The sequence below is a fragment of the Mycteria americana genome, chromosome 4, assembly GCF_035582795.1.
Source record: "Mycteria americana isolate JAX WOST 10 ecotype Jacksonville Zoo and Gardens chromosome 4, USCA_MyAme_1.0, whole genome shotgun sequence".
NCBI lineage: Eukaryota > Metazoa > Chordata > Aves > Ciconiiformes > Ciconiidae > Mycteria > Mycteria americana.
Window position 1 is genome coordinate 8,402,885 of NC_134368.1, and position 26,154 is coordinate 8,429,038.

At 37.2% G+C, this 26,154-nt stretch overlaps 1 protein-coding gene across 8 annotated transcripts in view; it reads right to left on the bottom strand.

Moving 5' to 3' along the window:
• The window catches only part of CTBP1 (C-terminal binding protein 1), a 251,981-nt gene that overhangs the window by 18,520 nt on the left and 207,307 nt on the right, over nucleotides 1-26,154 (bottom strand). For 5 of the 8 annotated variants that reach the window (XM_075499566.1, XM_075499569.1, XM_075499567.1 and 2 more), the window contains 3 exons: nucleotides 21,550-21,704; nucleotides 8,693-8,837; nucleotides 4,504-4,710 (listed from right to left, as the gene is read on the bottom strand). In XM_075499566.1, coding sequence (XP_075355681.1) covers nucleotides 4,504-4,710; nucleotides 8,693-8,837; nucleotides 21,550-21,704 — 507 coding nt within the window. Of the gene's footprint in view, nucleotides 1-4,503; nucleotides 4,711-8,692; nucleotides 8,838-21,549; nucleotides 21,705-25,303; nucleotides 25,521-26,154 lie in introns of those variants that run through there. The other 3 variants (XM_075499572.1, XM_075499571.1, XM_075499570.1) reach the window with 1 other exon arrangement.

The following is a 26,154-nucleotide window of genomic DNA, read 5'->3' on the forward strand; positions in this document are numbered from 1 at the left end:
TTTTTTTTTTTTAAATGAAGCATATCGCTTTTACTCCAGCTCCATTCATTTTCACATGCAACATTCTGTCATCTGTTCTTTTTTACACTCTTTACAACACTAATACCTGAGGGGATTCACGACAGTGAAATCTCTTACAGCAGACTCTCCAGTCAAAGCTACACTTTCCATTCATTGCAACCAGGCTAATAAACCAAAGCCTTCCTCAATGAGCACAAAGTTTCCTTCTGAAACACTTGGGAATCACATGCACGTACTTCTAGCCAGAATTGTCCTACTACAATTATTTTATGCGATAAAACTCTTCCACAATTGACAATTCATATTTAGTCTTAGTTGTTAGACAAATGCATAGGTGGACACACGTAATTTGCCAATTCCTTTTTACACTACAGTCCGACAATATAGTACAACCACAAACCTATGATTGTTTTTTCCTCTCCTGAAAAACTTCTATTATATAAGACTCTCCTGGGTATGAGGGATGGCTCAAAACCTACCTCAGCATATCAAGAACAACAGAACAGCACACAAAGCATCCCACCTTCGGGACAACTCTATCTTAAAAGCATATACAATTGCTATGAATATTCATGGCTGCTTCCAGGGAAAGCAAATTCTGAAGTTCAAAATATCAAATGAACTTCTTGGCCTGTAGTGTGGGAAGAATGCAGAAAATGCATGTTGCATACAATTGCAAAAAAAGCAGAGCGCAACAAAAGCCTGTTTTAGAAATGAGAGATTTATATAAAGCTCTAGCAAAGCCCATGCATCATTTCAGTGACACCAGAAGTGTGAAGAGAGACTCATGAAAAACGCCTGGGTCTCCTGTTACAGCCTGATCCATCTATTCCCCCCAAGTCTCCCAGTTTGTAGGTGTCTCTGACCTTGGCCTTGCCAATCACCTGATTTGAGTGTGACAGTACAGTAGCTGCAGTTGTCAATGACCCCTGCCCAGCCCTTGGGCAAAGAATGACCATCCTATGCTGCTATTACAAAGTTTTATAAAATGCCCTTGATACCGTGGAAATGTTGATGACCTGCCTGCAGACTTCCATGGAAAGAAAAAGTGCTTTCACTTAGCAGCTCCTTCCTGTCTATGCAACAGTAATGGAGAATCTGGGTAATTTTTCCTCACTCTTGGAGAACTCTGAAATGTGGAGAGTGCCATTTTGTTACATTTCCTGCCGAGCACATTAAGAGAGCTACTAGGACTGCTAAGGGTACATCATTTATTGCATGGTAATACCACCCAACTCTTAAGCCTTAATATTGTCTGATAATGCAGATCAGTACTTTGGCCAACAGCTAGTCAGGACCATGGGACTGTCGAGAGAATATGGTGAGGAAAGACAAACTGAGTGATGACATTCATTATGATGCGGAGACAAATGTATTTGGAGGAATTTCACCTCTCTTGAGTGAGGAAATGCATTAGCTATTAGTCATCAGCATTTGTAACTGGGAAGGAAGGGGAAGGGAGTGTGACTTCATTGCCTTCACTGCTGTAAAATCATCATTACAGCAGAACCAGGTCCAGCTATCTATTCATCCAAGTACTTACACGCTGCTGCTCATAAATATTCTCCTTCAAAAAAAACCCCTAAATGTCTAGATATAAGGTGAAAAGGTAGCTTTTTTTTTTTTTTTTAATGCAGGGCTTGCTATCCAAGCTTGTGATGCATCACTTGAAATATAGGACACTGGATAGTAATAAAGATTAAAAGTGACAAAGACAGCTGTTTAATGATGTGATATTATTATTTATGTAAGGCTCAAAGAATCACACACTTCATAAAGACAGAAGGAAACACAGGCTCTGCCCTAAGGAGCTCAGAGGGTAACCAAACAACAAAACAATGACGGATGGTATCCAACAAGCACATGAAGGAGGCATTATGCTGTTGAGTCTCTGCTTATCTTCAAGCTCAATACAAGCAGAGGATGAGAGATGGGGTTAACTTTAAAGGAGGAGCACGGAGTAATAGGATTAAGCAGGATAGACCAAGTGTCAAAGCAGGAATATGCATGAGAGGAGGCAAAGAAAAGAGAGTGGGTGATGGAAAGAAAAAGGCAAGTGAGTCATGAAACTTGGCTAGACCAGTGGATAAGGAAGTGAGTAGCTGAAGCTTTGGAGGGAATGACATAGTCATTCCCTAGTACAGAGATAGGCAAGAGCTAGGGTGTTTCTCTTTGGCAAAAGAAGAGAAAAGCCCAGGAACAGATGTGAGGAAGGTCTGGAGTTAGCTGTTGCAGCAGGAAAGTGATAAATTTAAGCAACCCACTGCTGAAGAGACCACAAGTTTAAGACAAGAATAGAGAAACATAGCAGTGGTTGAGATATGAGATGATCTCAGACACACATTAACGAGAAAGGACAGAAACAGCGATACTACGCAGAACTAGAGAAAAGAAGGACTTAGTAACAGATTATGAGAATTGTTTATTTTGTGTGCAATACATTCACTTCATAGCCTCTTAGTGGTTCACCACTTCTGACGTTGACCTTTCTAAATAATAAAATAATAAATTGAGGCCAAACTACAGATGTGGGAAGAGGCCACTAGTAGAGAGACATAACATAAGGGCACCAGTCTGTTGAAGGTGGTTGTAAATACACATTTTAGTCTGAAACTAGAGACAGGTAGCCTCTTGCAGTGATCTGTAATAGAAAAGAGCGTATATGACAGCCTAAGGGCCTGAAGTGCTCAAATGTAAAGCCTAGTACAGCCCTATTTCCATATCTAAGACTACATTTTTGTTCTTCATTAATACATAGCTACACGGGAGTTTGTTAGAACAGGTCAGAATCAAAATGTTGTGCCTATTCACATACATGCACAAAAAAAACCCAGTGGAAGTTTTCAAAACTGACTTTAAAACTTAATTTTCCTTGAAATTGTGAATATTCTATTGTAGGAAAAGAAATAGGAGCAATAAAAGGCTAGAGAATATTACTGGTTAATGACTGTAACAGATGTGTACCTTTTAAATCAGATTTTACTAGCCTTTTAATACAGCACGCACACAAAAGGCTTGCTTTTTAAAAATAAACCCCAAAACTAGCATTTAGTCTAAAACTAGAGACAGGTAGCCTCTTGCAGTGATCTGTAATAGAAAAGAGCATATATCACAGCCTTTACATGCATGCTGGCAATCTGATCATCCATTTGTTTCTCTATACTTTTCAATCATTCACAACAAAAACAACACACACAAAATTCACTTAAGTAAGTCAATAATAAATGAAGTTTTTTTCTAATCTCAGTCTGGAATTTGTGCAATACAAAAACCACAATGCCAACAGGACAGATAACTCCAGCAAACAGGCGCATAGCATGACAGCCAAGGCTTAAGTTTCAAAAACTAGGTATGCATTTCCATTTTTAAAACACTGTAGGTGATTGTCTATTATTTACGTACAGATGCTGTGACTGTGAGTGCAATAATCATTGTGTGTTTAGATGAGGTGCATAATTACATGGGTATAGGCTTAAGAAAGCAACTTCATGACTGACTTCTTGAAAGTCATATTTTAAAGGCAATTCTTTGACTGTGAAGATGTTTTTGGTGTGTTGCATGCTCATTTAAATAAGTACTATGTAACGCCAGGCTATTTTCAGCTTCCAAAAGTAAGAGTTTGTGGCTTCTTTGACAGCAATGTGTAACTGGAACAGTCATTTAAGTATGATGCCTTGTTGTCAAAATCATATTATTAATTCCTGTGGATAAATACCACAGCAATTACATCCACAATCTATCAGATCTTTGATAAGACAAGCACATGACTGAATAATTTTTATATAGAAGCTGACTTGCTTGTTTTTCTCCTCTACTTCTGTAACACACAGCAATTAATTCATCTCAAGCAAGCCTGTCCATCCGTTAGATGCTGAAACACATCTAGGGCCATTCAGAGAGGTAAGGAGGTGATTTTATTAGGTCTGGAAACATTTCAAACTTTCTTGCATATATTTTTCCTTTCATTTGAGCTGAAATATAATTTCACATGCAGCGCAACCAAATGCACAAAATAACTGCTCTGCAGGCTGCTACTGCAGCAAAGACTTTTCAGATATGTTAAAAACAGTAAAAGGAAAATAGCACAAACAGAACCAGATATGACAGCGGATGAGAAATACAACATATACATGTGACACCGGGTTGAAGCAGCAGGATCCTTGTCCTGGAAAAGGGAAGTAATGGTGTCTCCTTCTCTCATAACCAGAGTGCCTGACACCAGGCAATTCAGCAACAGAAAGATGTACAGAAATTCAAAGAACTGAGAGTGTATCAGCAACAAAATAAATTTTCTGAGGGAAATGATGATGTCTAAGGGGAAAACATTTGAGACATATAAGCACCAGGAATGAAGTGATGTTATACAGAATGCTTGACATGCAAAGGAGTGAACTAGGCGTTCCGTTTTCATAGCTCAAATCTTCACAGTTTTTAAAGCAATGGAAGGCGAGGAGTATTAAGCCACCTCTCAGGCTAACATACCTAATCCAATAATGCCCAAGGTCTCCCCTCTGATCCTGGCAGCTCCAGAAGCCACTTCCCGAATCTGTTCAACGCTTTGTACTCTCGTGCCTTCTCGCAAAGCCTGGTGAAGCCAGGTGGTTCGCCTGTACAGGTTCAGAATGTGGCACATGGTAGAATCTGCTGTTTCTTCTACCGAGGCAGCTGGCACATTACACACTGCGATCCCTGCAAAGAATGGGGGGAAAGGATACCAGTTGCCAAACGTTTCTTACTTTTTCCCATTTAACGGCAATTCAGGAGTATGATGTTTAAATTTACAGATATTTCAACACCTGTTTTGCACAAATACTAAGTTTCTGACTGTAATGGCAGACAGAATACTTGACATAACAGTTGACAAATATGTGCAAACATATTTTTTTCTGATTTTTTATTACTATTTATTGTGTTTGCAAACCGAGGCAAACAGTAAACAGACCACTGAAACCACAAAAGGAAAGTACTGAGGTGTCAGGCAGTTTAGAACACAAGTCCTGGTAAGCGTTTTACATGTACACTGAGCTAGGTGTTTTGGATAGCAAAGAGAAATCTGCCTTGCTCTCAACAGTGCGGTTTATGATCATTGTTCAGATTTAATTGTGTGAGTTAGCTTTTCACCACTGAGCAGGTACCCTCTCAAAAGCTATCTATACAAGTTATACAAAAGATAAAATAATTTATAATGACAGCAACTCTTACAAAGGCCTCACAGGATGACTACTGGTATTTCCAATTCATGTATGGGTCCAATCATGACGCAGGGAAGGACAATTTTTTTCGTGTTGCACACGGGCTTGTAAAATTGTGACAAACAGAATCCAGGTCCTTTCCTGGTCCTTCAAATTAAACAGATAACCCATCTAATTGTCAGTAGGGAAATACAAAATCTGCTTCTTCATTGGCATGTAAGGATAATGCAAAATGAAGTCCATGTTTCTAATAGCTGAAAAGTTACTAGTTGCAAAGGGCATAACATTAAGCAGCTAAAAGACCATTACAGATTTACACAGACAACTGTGGAAGATGGATTCATTCAAGACTCACAATATTCCTTTTTTACTTCAAAAAACAGATCAGGCAACAAGTGATTGTAATTGCATGCAAGTTATCTCATTCTGCTTTTTACCTTCCAGTACTCAACATACAGCAGTTAAGCAAAATGTTTACTTGAAAAAGTTTGTGACCTTTTTGACTTGCCTCTCTTCATTCCTTCTATTTACTACACATTCTTTCTGTAATTATCAGCTCCCACAAATGTTTGTGTCTCAGTTCTGCTGACTGAGATCACAAACATGATACAGTATAATTTCACAGCGGAGAAAAAAAGTGTTTTGTATACTAAAAAACAACGTAATACTGTTTTTACTGTCTAGTTGTTTGGGTTGTTACATAAATAAATATTCAATGAGTCCTCAGCTAACACCAGTACATCTTATGAAGCAAGGAAGAAAAAACATTCTCTTCAGTAATAGCAATAACAATAATCTGACAAATAATAAGCTCATACCATATTTATCTATGTTTTACAAATGCCTTCATTCTGCTGCCCAGCACTTTTTACAGCTTTCTTTAGATCAGTAAAAACCAACATAAGGAACCTGCAGAACTATTTTTCTTTTCTCTGCTGTAGAGATACAGTGTCTGCTGAGTCACTGCTCTTAGACTTACACAAAGATAAAACAGCATCATTTGCTGGAATATTAATCTTGGCATCCTGCTAACATCAATGGTAGTATGAAACTCACCATTTTTTAAAAACGGAAAAAAAAGCACGAGTGGGGGGAAAAGTACAAGACTGAAAAATAACATCCCTCTAAGTGCATCGTATTAAACAGCTGCATTTGTTTATACAGAAAGTCTTTTACAAGGAGCAAAAATGCACGTTTTAGATGACAAAATAAACTTAATAAGCATATCTCCTGATAGCTGGCATCAACAAAATAATGCTTTAAAAGAAGCTTAAAGAGTTATATTACACATTTGGGAAGAGAAATAAGGAATTGAACTCACCTTATACCTTCCTCCCTAATAGGTCTCCTTAGATAATTTGGGGGAGAAGAGTCAAATAACTTCTCTCCTAAACTGTAGGAATTTCTTTTTCCCTATTTTCCCCCAACTTTAAAAACAGCTAATTTCTGAAAGGCAGAGACACGGTGAACCACAAAAGGCAGCAAGAGGGGCAAGGATATGAAGAAAAGAGACATTTCACATAGGAGAAGATAGCACACTCTCATCTCATATCCATCGCTCCTGCGCTCCCTTCCCTTTCCCCTTTTCCCACCACTTTCAGTGATCTTGTGCATAGGTTCAATGCTGAAAAACTCAGGAGTCAAGGGGAATCACCTTGACTCGCACTTGCATCCAGCTACATTCACAACTCGTACATATTTTCTAGTCAACAATTAATAAACTGGAGAAAAAGTAGACCGGATCTTAAAGATTTTATCCAAGAAACATATGTTTTCTTGCATTTTAAGAAGAGTAAAAATGCTAACATGAAAATAATACTTAATAGGAAAAGCTGGTAACAACACCACGAGCCAGCTGTATGAAAAATAACTCCAAAAGTTACTACAGAAGTTCAGGAATATGTCAGACTTTACGGTCTAACTCTACACTATATTTCAAGACTGAAACAAAGCTTTTTACAAAGAGCAATTAACTCTCATATTACCTCCCTGAGATGCATATTATTTGTACTAGTTCAACAAATGGAAAGTGATTTGTCCCAGTAGTGGTGAGTTAGTATTTAATTCCAACCATTTCACCCTAACTATTAAAATCAGAGATTTTATACAGTAAGCCTTCCAGCATTTACTGGCTTTTGACAGAGTAGACAATTGTATTTCATAAATACTGGAATGCACAAACAGGATGGATCCTAACTGTATAATTCAGTCTAATCACAACATAGGAACTGAATGATTAGGAATGTGGCCATTTAGCATTTCATACGAATGAGAATTTCCCAAATCTGCTGTACTCCAGCTTGAAGAATTATGTGGATGCATTTAAATTATAAGCTTGTGTTACAATCCAGCATGGAGACTTGCAGAAACAGCCAACAAACCTACAAAGATTTTCCTCTTATCAGGGACTCTCTGCACAAATCAGACTCCTGACTGGTTGGGGCCTTTGATCTGTAACTAGGTTTTGGGTTTTGATCTAGGATTTTACCCCAGGCCAATCTGCATACATACAAGTTTTCTGGGGCTCACAACGCATGTGCCTAACTGTGGCACTAGTTACAATATGTAGGAACACAGCTTGCATGCTTTCAGACCTGATCTGTTCTTTATAGAACCTCGCAAAGAAGTTGTTAGCCTCTGCCTGCTGTGCAAACTACACTGCCATTAGAAACAGGCGATTATTTTACTATCATTTACTGATAAACAGACCGTATTACAGCTCTTCACTACATCAGTGGGATTATTACTAGGACTAAGCGTTGCCACATTGAAATAAATGTTTCCAAGATCTTCCCAGAGCATAATGGGAAACATACTTGGTCACCTCAATCTTAGAAAAACAATGAAGAAAAGGTGGACATTTATTCCGAGTGATAGTTTGACCTGTAGATTATAGGTAAGAGATAGTTTATCTAAAAATAAGAAAAGTACAAATCAGACTGTTGCTTTTTTCCAGTGAAACACTAAGCACTATCTCTTCATAGTTCCAGTATCTGAATTTATTCTGAAGCAGCAACAACTGATTCTCCTATAAAATCGATATTTCTGTTTTATGGAGTGGTTTAGTACTAAATCTCATGCATCATAAATAAGTCTCAGATTCTTGATAATGATCTCATTTTTTATTCCAACAGAAGTTGTATGCCATGCTGATAGAATTACATTTGTGATTGGATTACAGCAGTAGTAGTTAAAATACACAATTGGGGTAAAAAAGAAAGAGATGAAAAATTATGGCCTTACTCCTTGGATTGATATTGAACAGGTGGATTGTCATCCTGTCACAAAGCTGTTAACATTATCACTTAACTAATGCCAGTATCTCCATAACGATTTTTAAACACCTTGATGAGAAAATTACACAGCTTACATACTTTGTTAGTATAAATTATACAGAAAACATTAATGCAAAGATTTAGATGCTATCAGATTTCTGGAGGCAAGTATAAGGTGTAAAATAATGTCTTTAATAGTCATACCTAAATCGCCAGCAGATTTGATGTCAATATTATCAAAACCACTGCCAATTCGGACAATTATTCGAAGTGCTTTAAATTTCTCCAGGTCTTCTCGTGTCAAAGTGATAGTGTGATACATCAGTGCACCCACTGCTTCATTTAGTACCTATAAATAAAATGGAAGAAAAAAAATTATTTTTTTCTTTCATGGGATCTCAGCTTAATCACACACTCATATTTTCAGGTACAAAAAGACTGTAAAAACATTAAATCCAGGTCTTCTGTTTTAAAGGTTATTTCTCCAACTATCTTCCAGCCTCTTGTTAGTCTTTTTCATCTGATGTATCAGTTCTAGCATGATGAGATTAGCTTTTAGAAGAATGAAGTGACCTGTATTTGTGTTCTTATTAAGAGGGAAAACGCTTCTCATTTCACAGGAGATGCTCTGCAATATTGGACCCTAAGTACACGCATCACTGGACTGCATCTGCACATGCAGATGAAACACAACATGGGAGCAAGCACTCACTTTAAACAGTAAGTATTTTTATGCTTAGGCAGCTGACATTCAGTTTTGAATGGAGTCACAGAGCAGTAGCTCTTCACCATACACACAGTGGTACAGGCATTCACTGCGCCATTAAACCACTTGATACCTGAATAGAAAACATTCAGTAATCATTACAAAACCCTTAGACAACGGCGACTGAAATCTGTCAATTCATGCACAAGAACAAAGTGTTTGTCCCTTAGTTTATTGATGCTGCAACTGTCTAAGCTCTCACTGATAGAAAACTCGATGTCATATAAATTTGTACAACTGAGACACCAAACTAGACATTATCCAGAAAAAATAGGACCTCTAAGAAATAAGAAATTGTACCAAAGCAAAAATGTTGCAAAAGAAAAAAAAACTTGTCAGAGAGAAACCCAAAAAGGCAAAAATAAATTGACAGGATCTGAGAGGTCTGAATATCTTTCAAATTATGTTAGAGTGCATCCAACCTACTCAAGAAAGGTTAAGAGGAAGGGGTGTGGAGAAGGGGAAGAGCGCCTAGCACACCATGCCCAGCAGTTTCGAATTCTGCTACCAAACAAGCGGTGACACTGATACAAGTTTATTCTTCAGAAAGCAGAAAACATTTTCCTCTTTACATGCAAACTGGACAATTTCACTTCTCCAAAATGCTTCTCTGTGTTCCCACCTTCAATGCACTACCTAATATCCTAATCATTCTACGAGAGACAAAACATGCACAAATCATTTCAACATCTAAGCTAGCTGTAATGACTTCAAGAGGTTCCTATGACACACTTCACATGAAAGTTCTGTAGAGGCTCTAAATTTCTTATTCAGTAGACTTTTGGGTCTGGTATATGTACAGATTCTGTCATCTGAGTTACTTCTGTTTATATGAGCATTTTCTAGGGTACTGCAGGATCAGTAACAATAATTGACATCAACATAAATCGTTTAAAAAAAAACTATTGCAGCAAAACACAGTCTCACACACAGAGGATTACAACTGTTGGAACCCAAGATCTGCAACAGTAATTTTTAAAATTAAAATACACGAATAAAAATTTTAAAAGAAAATAAAAACGATTCCATAAAAATGAAAGAAAACTGCTTCTTACTGAATACTTCACAAAATTATTTATGCTATTTCAACAGGTGTTTCTGGATTGGTAACCCCAGTTCTAAGTCAGATAAAGACCAGAATCCTTTGAGCAGAATTTGGATTTACTTATAAGAGTAAGAACTGCAAAAAAATTAGAAATTACACATCCTTAAAGAATGCAGCTACAACATAATTCAATGAACAGCTGTAGGCTCTGATCTTATAAACGATTATACACACACAAAACTCCTTGATTTTACTGGTACAAACAAGTCCTTTGGAGATTACATCTAGCAGTCACCAATCAGAAAGACTGCACTCATCAGAACGTGTTTCCTTGAGCTGTTACACAGGGTTAAAAAAAAAAAGAACAGTTTATTGGTTTTGCTTCTACAGCGACATTACAGCTGGTATGGACCAAGTCAAAGCCCATGCCTGGGGCAGCCTACACAAGAAACAGTCCCTCTTATAACCTGAATGCCCACCTAAAATGCCCTTAGGGTTTTTTTGTCCCCTTAATTCCTGAAAGAAAACTGTTCCAAAATCTCACAGCTCCAACAATATGGAAATTTCTTCTAATTTCCAGCCTCAATTTATTCACAGCCCAGCTTGTATCCATTTGTTCTCGCGCCAGTGTTGGCCATTTGCTTAAACCGTACTTCCCCTCCTTGGTGTTTATAGAGTCCAAATGCATTTATAGACAACGATTGTATGCCCTCTCAGCATTTGTTTGGCTAGACTTCAGAAGCCTAGTCCTTCTAGTCTTGTCTAGGATGATGCCCTTCTACCCCCCTGATCAAGTCTAACACTTCTCCACTGTGCGTAAAGAAGTCTAAGCTCAATTCTTCTGTGGGTGATCACAACTGCACCCAGTGTGCTACTGGGGGTCTCCCTCCCCGCTGTGTTATACCAACACTACCACTTTCAGCAGCAGTACGTGTGCTGGAAATCTCTCCTAATGAAGTCTCACATGACACATGATGTTTCTGCACAGCCATCGTCACACTGCCAGCTGATCCTTTGACTAACGCGTAAATCTGAATCCTTCTCCCTGAAGCATGTGCTTTGTCACGCTCCCAAGTTTATAGTAGGACTTCTTTCTACAAGTCATAGCACTTGTTACTTCAAGTGTCAAGGTCCTCAAGTTCTTTATGATACCCTGGTTCTCTCCAATTAGCCAGGTCCACCATTCTGTGTTTTATCACATACATTTCCTCCTGCCCCTCCAAGGTTGCTCTAGATGGCTGTGATGCAGGAGAAAACATCCTCTCTGTAGTTGTCAGAAGAGCAAAAATTGAAGTAGCTTAGAGCTTACGAGGACCCACCTAAGGCTCATATGACAGCCAGACCCTCCTCCCCCCGACTGGAAAAGGCCAATGCTGCATGTGTTTTTGTGTGTGCACACAGAGAGCTGCCACTACTTTAAGGACTGATTAAATAGGGGCTAAAAGTGGCTCAGACGTTTGTGTTTTAAAATCACAGTGTTTCATTTGGGAAGCAGCTTTTCACTTCATAATCATGCATATTTTATTAACTCAGCCAGTCAAGACTGTAATTTGGACTCTAAAAGCACCAGTCTGGACCCATTACACCACATTTTTGGGCCCATCTAGGTTATGGCTTGGCACTAGAAGGAGACGGAAAAGTATAGGGAAGCTTAGGAATGTGTTAAATAAAAGGAAAAGTATTTCTCAGCTATGGCTTAATGCTGACACTAGCCATTTCCACAGGCAGTTATTTACCCATGATATGGGATAGGGAACAAACAGATGCAAACAACAAATCTTTTAGAATTTCTTTTTAGTGTTTGAGCATCTCCTAGGATTACGGACCAGTTAGCAAGGAAATCCATTGTCAAAAATTGAATATTCTGCAACCGTGTATTATTTCACATTACTTTGATAATTAAATTATGTTACTGCTTTTTGCAACTGGACACATGACTGAAGTATGCCAAAAAGGCATAAAATAATAGCAGAAAATCCAAAGCTAGAAACATTCAGCACTGATGAATGTTAATAATGCCACTTACAGATTACAAAAATTAATAGTGAAAGTTTCTGTATTTTGGAATTATTTGTATAAGTTATATTCTCAGTCATTACATATAGTAAATGCACACAAGGAAGTTTGACAAAGCTTGTCAATGAGTAAAATCAAAACTTGAACTAAATCGGAGTATAACACATGAAACCAAAATCTAGTATAATTGTGAACAGTTCTGGAAAATGAAATAGTCTTTAGAAAAAATAACTGTGCATAGGAGTAATCTACTGATCATTTACAGAAGCACACCCAGTGGTGGATGCATGACAGAAACAGGGAGTATATGTGGTTTTTTTCACCATTGTCCATAATGAACTTGATTGATACAACATTCACAAAATTCTAGTACAATTTTATTACAAAGGTATCAACTCATGTCAGTTTGAGTGAGATAACACGTTTAACAAGCAAGCTAGACATTTCAGATCAGCTCACGTACGTGGCAGTCAGACAATACTCTTTCATGATCTCTCGCGAGGAAAAGGAACAGGCAAAATTTGATAGAGAACAAGCAGAGCTAGCTGCGTACCTTCGACAGCCATTCCTGCTTCCATCAGACTACAATTGTGCTTTTCAGGAAGAAAGGATCTGAGATAAAAGTTGAAACACAGGACATGAGTTGGCTTCCTTCTGTTACCAAATGATCATGTAGCCCATCTGCATAATTTCTATGCCTCCAGACTTACTTCCAGGTGAAGCTACAGCGCACTGCTTGTTGAAAGCCGTTTTCATACCCTCTTCAGTGAGCTGACATCCTTTCCAATCACAGCTGCTCAGACAGGTCTTTCTGCTGTTCTTCAACCTCAAAATGACTACTCTGCTTTCACAACATGCCAAGTCTCCAAGGCTCTTAGAGAACAGATGACACCGTAGTAGGAGACATTTCTATTTCAAAGAACTTAACAAATCTCAAGTACTGAACACTGAAGGTTGAAGTCCTTTTTAAACATCTTCCTATCTATTTTTTCACCTTATTTCAGCACCAGGCTATTTCAGCCATCATGCCAAACATCGCATAGTCACCATTGCGACACACATGCCTCATTATTTGGGGAAGAGCTGTTAGGATCTTGGGTTTTGGGTTTTTTGTTTTTGGTGGGTTTTTTGTTTTGGTGGGGTTTTTTTTATTTTTTTGTTTGTTTGGTTGGTTGGGTTTTTTTGGTTTTTTTTTGTTTGTTTGTTTGTTTTGTTTTTTTGTTTTTACAAAAACGTGTAAACGTATCACAACATGCTAAGAATAGAACAGCAAGGCCTCCTCTTCTTTGGTCATCTAAAGATACACTACAAGCTTTTACTATGAGACACTGATCTCAGAGGCTTGTGGATCAAATCTAGAGTATAGAAACATAACACAGTATGCAAAATGCCAAACTACTTCAATGCAGAGACAGAACATATTTATAAATTACATACTGAATATGACAATATATCATAATTTTTTAAAAAGACTTCTAGAAAATCATCATTAGAAAGTGCTATATTTCATCTGGTTCTAGAAACTACAGGGTATTGCATTTCTTGGAGTTTGATGTGTCATCTCCAAAAAAATATGTTCTAGTGTCACCAACAGACTTGAGATATTTTGCACATCTGGGTGAAAAAAAAAAAAAATGTACTTTACCTAAACTGAGTAGGCCTTGCATTATTTGACTTGCAAAAAGCAGCTACACATCAAATTTGTAATCAATAGTCTGCCACGCAGAGGAAGGCTGTGGCAGACTCGTAGCTGCTCTCAAAGCCTCACATTATTACAAAGGGTCCATGTGAAACTAATGCCATTAAAATTAAAAAGAAAAGCCAGTGTGCTCAAATGGTATTTAGTAGGTCTCCAAAAATCTGCTAGTTTGTGCTGCTTTTTAAAAGTTCCTGCTTCTCTTTACAAGACTATCAGCTCAATGTTAGGTTCCTATGATTGTGGCGCTCTCAGTAACCTGCCTATTTCATGATACACATTTTTTTCAGCCAGGATACTGTCTAGTGTAGACCCTAAATATTAATACTTAAGTTTATACTGTACATACATACATACAAATAAGTATAAATATTTTATACAAACATAAACAAAACTTACTTGCAGGCTCTTGAAAACACTCTAAAACCCTGTATGTCTATACACTATACAAGCTACATATATATACACGATATATATGATAGTGTATTTCTAGTCTTCTGAAAATATACTATTGCAAAATATATACATACAAATACACACACAACTGTATAAATAACCTGCATAGCCTATCGCAAACTTCCTTTTAAAAACTATATTGAAGCCAGTCCTTCAAACCCAGGATTTACTGACAATTATATGCAGTTTAATGACAGAAGTCAATTTCAGAATATAGACTCTGAAAACACTTTTACTAAATAAAAGGCTTTAATGAAAAATCTTTAAGAGGAGTTCTGTGCGTTAACTTGTATGTTCCATTAATAAGGCTGAATTATGTTCCATTTCAGTTCAAGTCTATCAGACACTATGATGGATTGAACATCTATACCAAAGGATCATTATGTCATGAAAGTCACTGATGACAACGCATCAACCCACGCAAGTCTCTCTCTCTCAAAAAACCTGTTAATAATCACCAGCAATTTTCAAGCCCCAATGATCCTTAATAAAACCTGGTACTGGGAAATGAAAGAAAAAGCTAGTTGATAGCCAACTATATTAGACTCTAATCTGTCTTGTAAGATAGATTGATATATGCTGCTTCCTGGGCACAGCAGCACTTCCACTCTGCTTTTTAAAGGGTATTAGTTCAGAGGAGACACTGGCAGCCTGCCCCTTCCTGTAATGCTGCACTTGACCTGTAATATTGCCACTGGCAAATCTGACAGATGTTGGCATTAGGGTCACTGAATACAAACACCAATTTTGTACACATCCTTACTGTGATAGCTGTATGTTAACTACTTTGTTGTATAATGAGGTGTAACAAAAGTTTTTAGGGTTTCCTTTTGTTAATTTTTTCAAAGTCTTTCATAAGGAATCTGATCCAAGCCTCATTCAAACAGTTCCAGTAAATTTACAGGGTTTTGGATCAGCTCCGAGGCAACAACTTATTCCCAAGTACACATCAGTGTTCAGAACAAGGCAGCTTCCTTTCAATCTATATTCTTCGAGAACTTAATTTTGATAGAAAACTAAAATGCTGCAACTGCATCATGAATATAAACAGCATTGATGGTACAAATGCAAGATTGTAGCTTTACTACTAAACAAAGAAGAATCTGAAGCTGGAAAAATTATCTTACTTAACCGTTGATATAATAGGAACAAATTGAAGATTCAGCTGAACAACAGCACCATTCTTGATTTGTTTGTATCAGTTTCAAAGCATTTGTTGCATTATGAAAGCTCTTCTTTGACACAGTCTTAGATAAAGCTATAATGACTGGAAATGTTTCTACATTTAATTCCTATGTAAAAGCGCAGTTGAAAAATTTCAAGTCCTACACCGTTGGAAAAGAAGTTCAGCTTTTAATTTTTTTTTTTAACTGGAACTAAAAATATGGAAATGTAGTATCCCTGTGAAGACGATTTTATTTTGTGCTTTTATAACAGGAGTCAAGGGATCTAATACATTCTAACTTAACTAAATCACTTGTAAGGCTGGAGCATAGGTTTACCAGACAAACAATTTTCCTACTTCCAACAGAGTATCCTATTAATACTTTTTGATGTTCTGGTGAATTGGATATTTGCATGAAGCAGTAAAACCAGTCAAAAACACACCAATTTTTTTCTTCTAGCCGATTTGAGACAAGATGTAGGAAACCACATAATTACAGAAAAAGAGAATGAGAAAAATGTACACAGCTTCAAACTCACTCTGGACTTCTTTCCAGCCTATACATTTTGCTTTAAAGATCATTCCTAATCAGCTGTGCTTCCTGTCTTTTTCATTTGGGTCTCTGCTTGGTCAAGATGTCTATTACCAGATCTTGCATATTACGTTTACATGTAGCCCTTTGGAGCTACACGGCACACTCCATGTTACAGAATATACAGCAGAAGCCAGGAAGCCCAAAGAGTAAAGAATTTGAACTCCAAAAATCTTAGGCAACACAAAGACCTCAAGGGTGTGCTTGAGTCTGTGATGCCTTCAAAGGTACAAAAGTAGAAAGAAGGAGCAATGCTGCAGAAATCAGAAGTGCTGGGTAGGCTGCCAAGGAGCCAGGAAAAGCAGTAAACTGCAAATGGCACTGAAAGAAAGAGGGACTGGGGAAAAAAAAGGGGGAAAGACAACAGAGCACGAGACAGTGAAAAAGGCAAGGTGACCTGGAATGAGGATGGAAGCAAGCTAATTATTTTTAAGTAAATTTTTTGGACGAGCAGCTATATTTTTGGCAGAACAAACCAAAACACCACGTACATTTGGAAGCAGTCTGAGATGGTTACCGAGAAGACTGATTTACATATGATTAATTGTAAAATAAAAAAAACATTTTAAACATAGTGAGTAACTTTTATTGACAGTAATACAATCTCTATTAAGAAAGAAATTTAGCCACCAAATCTTAAACTTCTGGCATTTAGGGTAAAAATTATTTTCCTAATAGGATGCAGTGAACCCAGTTCCCAGTTATCCCATGATATAGTTTGACAAACGTAATGCTTAACTTCACACAGCCGTATGCAACATCTACAATAAAACAGAACTTAGGAGTCAAAGCGTAAACATATATATTGCAGCCTTTCAGACTGGCTTGAAAACGAACCACTTTTTCTAGGGTGGGTGGGTAAAAAAAAAATATCAGTAAAACCTGACACACGAGTAATTTCTGAAGAAGTATAATAACTGTCCTCTAACTACAAAGTTATTTCAAAATTTTGGGTCACTGTCAGTAAACGTCAGTATTCACTTAAGCACTGGCAGCCTGATTTTCAAAAGGAAGGAAACTTATCTTGGCCATCCAACTTGCCTTCCAAAGCAGCAGCATGGGGAACGAATGCTTTGACCCGAGATGAAGCAGAGTTCTAATACAAGTTATTATTTACTTGTGACCTTAAACAAGTTACTTATTTTCCATACTTTAATTTCCTCAGCCATAAAAAGAGAATGACAAATGAACTCTTCGGCATAAGGAAACCGCTACAAAACTGCAACTCAGGCATTACCCAGTTTGGAGAAAACTTTCTTTAATTAGCATACACAGTAAGGTATAATAGCATTTGCTAACATCCTGCTTTTGACCCTGTATACAAATGGCATTCAAATCCTCACTTCTCCTCCTTTCTGTATGTATTAAAACCTCTCAGCCTCCTTGCTTCTCTATGAAAAAACATCTAGATTGTGCCTTGCTGGTATCTGCCTCACAAGCTACTACAAATTCCCCTTTTCCACTCTATTTCCTTTGCTGTCTAGACATCTTAAAACACAGTATTTTAAACCATCATCCTGTCCCTGAAACCTTCTCATGACCAGCAGAAATCCCTTCTCTGGATTCTAAAGTGTTTACTCTTCTAACACTAACTCCTCACACCCCTATGATCAAGGCTCCACAATTGCACAAGCTGAGTTTACACCTGCTCTCACTTTCCTAGCCATCTCTTTGCTGCCTTTCACTCCTTTCCTTATCATCTGACTCCCAGTTCATGTCTTTCTTTCATTACATTCATCTACAGCCACCCATCTACGTGTATTGCACAATGTCAATCACCTCTTTCAAACCCCAACCTAAATTTCCCAGTCTCTGGCCTGCCTCCTGCAACTTCAGACTATCTAAATATATCTGTATCTGCTACCCTACTGGATTCAGTACCCCTTCTTCAAGACAGGAAATATATGAAAGAAAAACTAAATTTCACCTTCTGCTTTCAGCAAGCTCTTCACCACTAAACCTTTTCCTGATATTCAGTCATCTCGTCTTTCACAATGGGGAACAGCCTTTTGCAAATTAACATCCGTTATCAAAATCTGTATTTTAATTAACAAGACAACATAATTTCGTATGGCCAGGAATCTGCATTCATAAATAAATGAACATTTTAGATACTGCTTTAAATATGCAACTTCTAATTTTAAAACTTTTCCTGAAAACAATTTTATATTTAGTAAAGCACCATTCCCAAATAAGGTATTATACAAGCAGTACCAAAATACAGATATTTCTGTACTATAACTCCAAAGATGTGTTGAAAATAGCCATTTTTCACTGCAGATGAACGGTGGGAGTAAAAAGTGAATACTTTTCACATGGAAGTGAACAGTGCTCAACACTTCGTAAAACCTATCTCTTAGTCTATGTTACAGTAATACAACAATATGATAATGAATTAAAGTTTGTGATTTTTGTTACAGAAACTTATTACCTGGCAGAACAGTGATACTTTGCAAACCCAAATATTTTAGGATTACATTACCCTTCAGACTAGCAAAAATTTGTATTATGGTAGTGTGCTGGTTGCTAGTGAAAATACATTTTCCAGATATCTTACTGAGCTCAATGAGAATGAATTATTTTGGTATTATAAAAAGCAAAGGATGCAAGCTTTAGTATATCCTCTAAATACAAACACTCTTGTGAAGATCAGCAATAGATTACCTGTGTTACTCATCAAGCTTCAGTTATTGTAGATTTTCCAAAGCTACAATTTGAGATACGCACACTGACTTTTGGTCTCAAGATCTGAAAAGTTCATTTGCTACATGCCACTGATAACAGAAAACACTGTTTTTAAGGCAAGGCATTCATGTCACACAGAAATTCTCCAGTAGTAAATGATGCTGACTTCAGTAAGCAAAGCAGAGGACTATCCAGGTGGTGCTGTTGCCAATATTACAGTGTTCACCTGAAGACTGCTATTATCTACTAGAAAAGTGAAACAGCATTTATATTACTGATTCTCCATGTATTATTTAGTCCTTGTAAATGGAAACCAGCTATTTCATGTATTAAACTTCTGACAATGGTGTGAGATAAGAAAACAGTAAGGTTAAAACAACTTTTAAACATAATTAAAAAGAAGTAAACATAAATAAAGCATTATATCACATTTTAATTATGGCTATATAAAAAAAGAGAATTGAGAGAAAAAAGCTTGTGTTGAATATTTCTCTAAATGAAAAAAATAAAGTATCATACTTGGATTATTATTGTCTTTGACCCTTACAAATTAAAGTTTTTGTTTTGTGTTTTTTTAAAAAAACACTATCCATTTCTGCACATCTCCAGTTACCAATGAAGACAGACAAGTTTTTACTTCTTTGCATTTGTTCTCTAGGTGTTTACTTTTAGATTCTTATTAACCCCCACAATATTGAGTAGTCTGAGTTGTACGCACAACAAAAACACTGGTCTTTTTCAACAGATGTTAAAGAGAAGGCTGAAATTTGCATTAGGTTTTGGTAAAACCTTACTGTTTCAAAACTGAATGTCACAACAAAAGAGAAGTTCAAGTTTTGAGTTTATGCTATCCCATTGACCATTCACTGTAAAGACTTTCTATGTGACAGTATAAATAAATACATTTTAAAAAAAGGCATGAGATCAGAACTATAATATTGCCAACTCTGAATCTACCTTGTAATTCAAGAATAATCTGAAAAGAATAGTTTTGACTTTCCTGTGAGAAACTACTAATGAATTGGGAAAAAAAAAAGAAAAAGACACAAGGGAAAAAAAAAAACAACCCACTACCACTTACAGATTTTGAAAGTTTTAACAATGAAAATGTTTTTTTTTTAAAGAATAAAAATATTTCTCTTAAGAAATAACAAGCTGAATAGTTGGTTGATGGGTTCTCACCAGGAAGATGCTGACATGAAATGGACTACAGAAAATTAGATTTATTCACCTGATAACAGAAGGGAAGTTAGTATTCGTATTATTTTCAAGTAGCTGGCTTTGTAAGAAAGTCACTGAAGATTAAATCTTTCGTCATACACAGAGACTTTAAAATGTTTAACAATGCTATTTATTACAAGAACATGAGAAGTAAACAAACAAACCAGTTATGAATTCAAAATAGTGAAAAGCTTCTGAAAACCTGTCACAAACCCAAGGGCTGCTATAATTAGTGTAGGACAAGTCTAACAAGGTATCTGCAGAGAAACAAGAATACTGGTGCAATTTGGTTCAGCTGACACCTTAACACCTGGATTACACTCAGCAGCATACAGTACCATACGCACAAAAGTAGATGCGGACACTTACCCAACAAGCCTTTAAGCTAATACTTGGATCTGCACTTGTCTATCATAGATCTTTGCTGGAGAAGAAGAAAATAAACTCCCTTGGAAGGGACCCCTAATGGCCCTCCTCTGCTGTCATATTTGTTACATTTTTTACCTCCATAGAAGCTGTAAGGTCTGTTTTCATCCTTTATTAGGTGAAGGAGTATTTGGCATTTGAGGCTCACTCTGCTAGCCAACAACTTCACCAAAATTAATTCTACCTCCACATAAATATGAATGTGAAAAGGTTCTACTGCTCTCTAGAGAGCAGCGAGGATTTGGGGTAGACACGAGGCCTTCGTGCTGAAAGAAGTCTCTGAAGAGAAAATGTAGGTGTATGGGCCAGCTGGCTCCCTTGGCTATCATCATCAAAAATGGGTATCCCGCTAAGAAAATGAAAAAACCTTTGATAACATTAAGAACCACTAGCTGTTTTACAGCTCCCAAACCACCAGGAAGGGTACAAACTTCTGGAATAACATACAGTAAGAACACTTTTTAAAATTCATTTTCTAAATAAATTTTGGGTTAGCATTTGTTTTGAAACTCTTCTGCAGTGTCAATTCTCAGTGCACAAGGCCTCCTAACCCAATTTGCACAATTCCTTGGCTAAACAGAGAAGTTTGAAAGTTCCTCACATGGCTAATCCAATACTGAGATTTGGCTTTCCAGCTGAAGGCTGAGCAACAGTGTTTCCAAGAAGCATTTCAAAATACCATGTAATAATATCATTTTCCCACGGGTAACTCTCTCCATGAATCTAATACAGTAGGGAAGCACATGGAAAATGTCCACCCAAAGATACACTGAACAAAAGCATACTTCAACACAGACATTTTCATCTTTGTTTCATCATCATGTTTCATCACTTATTGGAAACTACCAGTAACTCAGTCATTAAGGTAATCAACCATTAACTAAAATGCAATAGCTAAACACATTGTCATAGCTAACACAACACTGTATCTGTCCATAATAATGAAAATAGTTGCATTTTCTAAAACAGTTTAATTATACCTCTAAATATTACCTTTTCGTGAATTTCTTGTGTAGACTGAGCATCACAAAATGCCACTGTGGCTACATCCTTCAGAATAGGCATTTCTACTGTACAATCCCTGCCATCCAGCAATGCTACCAAAGGGCGCGGGTGCATGGGCCCATTCATGATCGGAGGTCGAATGCCTATGAAGAAACAGAGAAGAGCTGTTATTCAAGCTTTGCAAATGTAATTTAAAAAAAAAAAAAAAGGTTATAGCTAGTGTGCGTATTCTGATGGCAGGAAAAGATTTCAAGGACTGAAGCTAGTAAAAGAGGAACAAGTTTACAGTCAGCAATCAACCAAACACAGAAGATCGAAGGAAAAAATGCCAGAGGCTCAGGAGACTGAACAATGGAAGATGGATAAAGGGACACTAAGGGAACAGTATATTTGTTTTTTAAAGGGACATCCTTACTGCACTATTAAGAAGTGTCTGTGCAATCTTATCCAAGGTTTATGTTTTGATTGGATTCCACACCTTTGTGAGCTCTACACAGAGTGAGAAGTATCTTGTCCAGGCTTGTAAGACTGTAGCTTATGGAGTATCATAAGCAACTCAAGTGAGGATTTGAGTATTCAGTTTACATATATGATGATGATCTGCTGAGATTTAACTGAAAAAACCCTACAACAGCAAAATTTTGAATTTACTGAAGATACAATGTCCAAGCGTACAGGCTAATTGCTGACCTATGTAGGTCTGCTTAGACTTAAAAGTTTTACAAAACAATTCTGTACAGCTTAGTCAAACAAACCCATAGTACTTAATCCACCATTGAAAACTCTTACAAAATATGAACAAAATGTCCCTCCCTAAATCAACATCACACTTGGAACACCGTAGAGTGACAAAGAAATACACATTAAATATCTAGGGGAAGGAAAAATCAGTTGAAAGTGCAGGCTTCATTTATATCCTCTTTATGGAGTCTTAAAATGAAAAGTAATCCTTATAACAAGATATTTAGAGAGCATCTTTTTAACAGTACAGATGCTATAAATATGCAAAAGTACTCAAGGGAATAATATTAAACCATTACATTTACACAAATGTAGTTAAGCATGGGTAGGAAAAAAGGGACTTCCTGAAGAGATAAGGAAAAGCAAAAACAAGAATAAAGTACATTATTGTTTTCTCTTTTAAAATAAGTAGTTTTAAACACTTCAAAGTCAAACAGGCTAGATACTTCTTGTATGCAAATTTCAACATATTTTTGTTGCAGTGTGAATTTAAAAACATTGCTTATTGCTTCATAATGCAAGTTAGTCCAACATTAATGCAAAAGACTGAGGTTCCTCAGCTACCTTCTACAAGAAATCCCTGCATCTTATGTCCCAGCCTGTGTCAAAAAGCAAGCCCTGAAAGACTGTCATCTGCATTTTAAGTGGATGGAAAATTAGTAGAATCCCAGCTGTACAAGATACCTAGTGAAGAAAAACAGCTGCTGGGAAAAGATTTTCACAAGTCAACAGAAGCAGCATATTACTTCCCCACTGGGACCAAGCTCAGGTCTGGGGCTGAAGGAGTACAGCTAAGGAGACTGTTCCCCTCAGTCTCAGCTGTCCAGCCCGCACCTGTAAATTTCATGTCCACCTCTACCCAAGGCACGATGACAGACCAGCCCTACTACAATCTGGCATTTAAGTTCTTTACCTATTCAAACAGGTTTTATACTTGAAGACGACTGAACAAGAGTCAGTGGAACTTTTCCGATATGCACGCAGTTTCAGCTAGCACCCTACCTGCAAAACTTCTAGAAACTGCAGCTGGCTTTAATTTAACTGTAACTGGCACAACACTTTGAGTTACTTATTCAGCAGCAAACAGCAAAAGGATCTTTCAGACTCAAGGCAGGAGGGACAACAGATCCTCACCAATCCTTCTGCATTTGGTGACTAAAGTACATCTGGTCCTTTTCTGTTCTAGTTCCAGCATCTCCCAACAACTGATTATGCCAATGGACTGCAACTGCAGTACTGCCACCACAGCAGACAGGAATTCAGATTTGAAAACTATTCACTAGCAAAGTACAACACCCATTAAAACTATTCTCTGTTGTAAATCTATCAATTCCTAACCTCTACTGCAATAGACATGCTTAGAAATAATGCATAGATTCTTTCCATAAACTAGTGTTTAATATCCAGCCAAAATTAAATGAAAGCCTTTTTAATATCATTTTAAAAAACTGTGCATCTTGCTAACTTACTATTGTTACCTGTTTGAACCAGAAATGGCCACATAATCTTCAAACAGTCATTTTTAGTAAATAAACCACACACTAGTAATGTGGTACAGGACACAAACACTACAATGTAAATGCTACATAGTTATCCAGACAATAATTACTATCCTTTAATGGGAACTTAATTATAAAACCCCACATTAAATTTACTTAGAAATACCCTAAAATAAAGCATGTTATAGACTTGTCCATGTTTCTTTCAAAATAGTACATGTAATAGCATTAATAAAATGCAATTATGTTTTGAAACAAATGTAGAAATGACATTGCAAGTCCTATTCATATTGAATATAGTAACTGTGCTCATTTAACAACTGAAATGTTACGGTCGTCATCTTAATTGTCAGTCCAGCAAAGCCAGGATTTCAATGACAAGTTTGAATCCTAGCTAAAATAAAATTAAAAAAAGAAAACAGAACTTTGATAGTAAAGTTGTTGAAGATGAATGAAGAAAAATATGGCACAGATGATTCCCTTAGAACTACAACTAAAGCATCTCTGTCAACAGAAGAGCGCATACAGTCCAAACAGATAACAGAAGATGAGATTAAAAACTGTCATTTTTAAGAACCACTTTTCTGACTAGAGCTATCTCAGAAAATCATGAAATACAGTATCACAAAACACAACCCTTTGAAATTATGATTTCTCCAAAATACATAAAGGTGTGGTCTGCTTTTCCCCTCACACTAGTATAGCTATCGATGTCAACCAAGTTATTGTGTCTAACTGGCATGCCAGAACAAGCTCCAAAGCATAGAAATGAAAGTCAGAAAAACAACTAGAAGGATAAAACCTCCCTGAGAGAATCTCAAGACTTTGTTAAGAGTCCCCAGAACTCAAATACATCCAGTGACCTTGACCACGAAAACCCTACAAATCTTTGCTTGCCAAAATCCTTTCTGAACTTCAGCATAGACTTCCTGTTGCACAATCTTTCTCCCTAAATACCGTATCACTGAATCGCAGACAATAACTCAACACTTAAGTAAACTTACAGTAACTTAATCACAGTCGCTAAATGGCAGTCGCTATTTAAAGTTTACATTTGTAAAGACACAGTTTCACTATGAATCGGAACCCTTTGAACAAAAAACTACTTCTTCCACCATTTAGATATGTTCTGCCTGTTTCTTATCTAGAAATGTCATACTGAACCATGTGTTTGGCTTTGCAGCAGACCCTTGGAGTAGCAGGATGAAGCAATGTGTATTTAAAAGCAGTATTTTCCATGCCTGCATTAACAGTAAATCATGCAACATGGTGCCAGAGAGGAATAACTGTAAACCAGTCAAAAGTGACATTCAACACCACAAATGTGAAACTAATTTAAAAAAATAATTTCACTTAGCTGGCTTACTTAAGTATATGGTATAGCATTTCACATAACACAGATAACAAAAATTATACCATCCACCCCCACATCCTAGAACCTTTGTTATGGGAAAACAATCTCAGTTTATCCTAACTTGATACTTTCAGGAACCCCCACCAACCTGACATTTCTTAATCTGAGCTTGATTTCCAGGGTCATGAATTCGATTTCTCAATGCTTTACAATCTTCAGTATTCTGAGGCAAAATAGCAGCCTGTCATTCCATCCTCATTTCCATGTCTTTAATTTTTCTTGCAGCCTCCTGTAATCTTGAACCAAAGCTTTTAAACTTCTTATCCACTGCAACCTCTGTAGCCTGGATGGTGTTCAAATTTTTACTAAAAATTAAACACAAACAATACATTAAAACAACATTAAGGGTCTGACTTGTGTTCATAGAAGCCAGGAAACTCAAAGTTAAAGCTTCTCACTGCATCTGTACCCTTCCCCCTCTGGCTCCTGGCTTTCCACCACACCTGCTGTGCTGCCACCAGCCATTAACATAGCAGGGAAACCAGCGGACTGTTCAGACACACTTGGCACCTTGCGCAGGACAGCAGGTGTATTGTAAATAGACGTACCTGGAACAGTCGGCACCACTCATGCGGCAAACATTTTGCCTAGGTGAGCAGGGATCTGAGGATAGTGTGTGATCTCCAACACCACCCGTGCGGGAGAGCCAAGCGCTCCAGTGAGTACTGGAGATAGAGTGAGAAGCCTTAACTCTGAACTTGCTGGTTTTGTTGGGTATAAGTCAGGCCCTTAAGGTTATCTAAATGTATTTAAGAAGAAAAACAAAGTTTCCCCTGACAGCTCTAATCCAGCTATTAGTTTGGGGTTCCCCCCCCATATGGAAATAATCTGGTGGTGAAGCTCTTCCCCCAGTAACAGCTACCGTGCCAGTGACTGCTGGAATTTTTCTAAAATAATACCAGGTATAAATGTGCACACAGGCAGAGCAGTTGTCTGTAT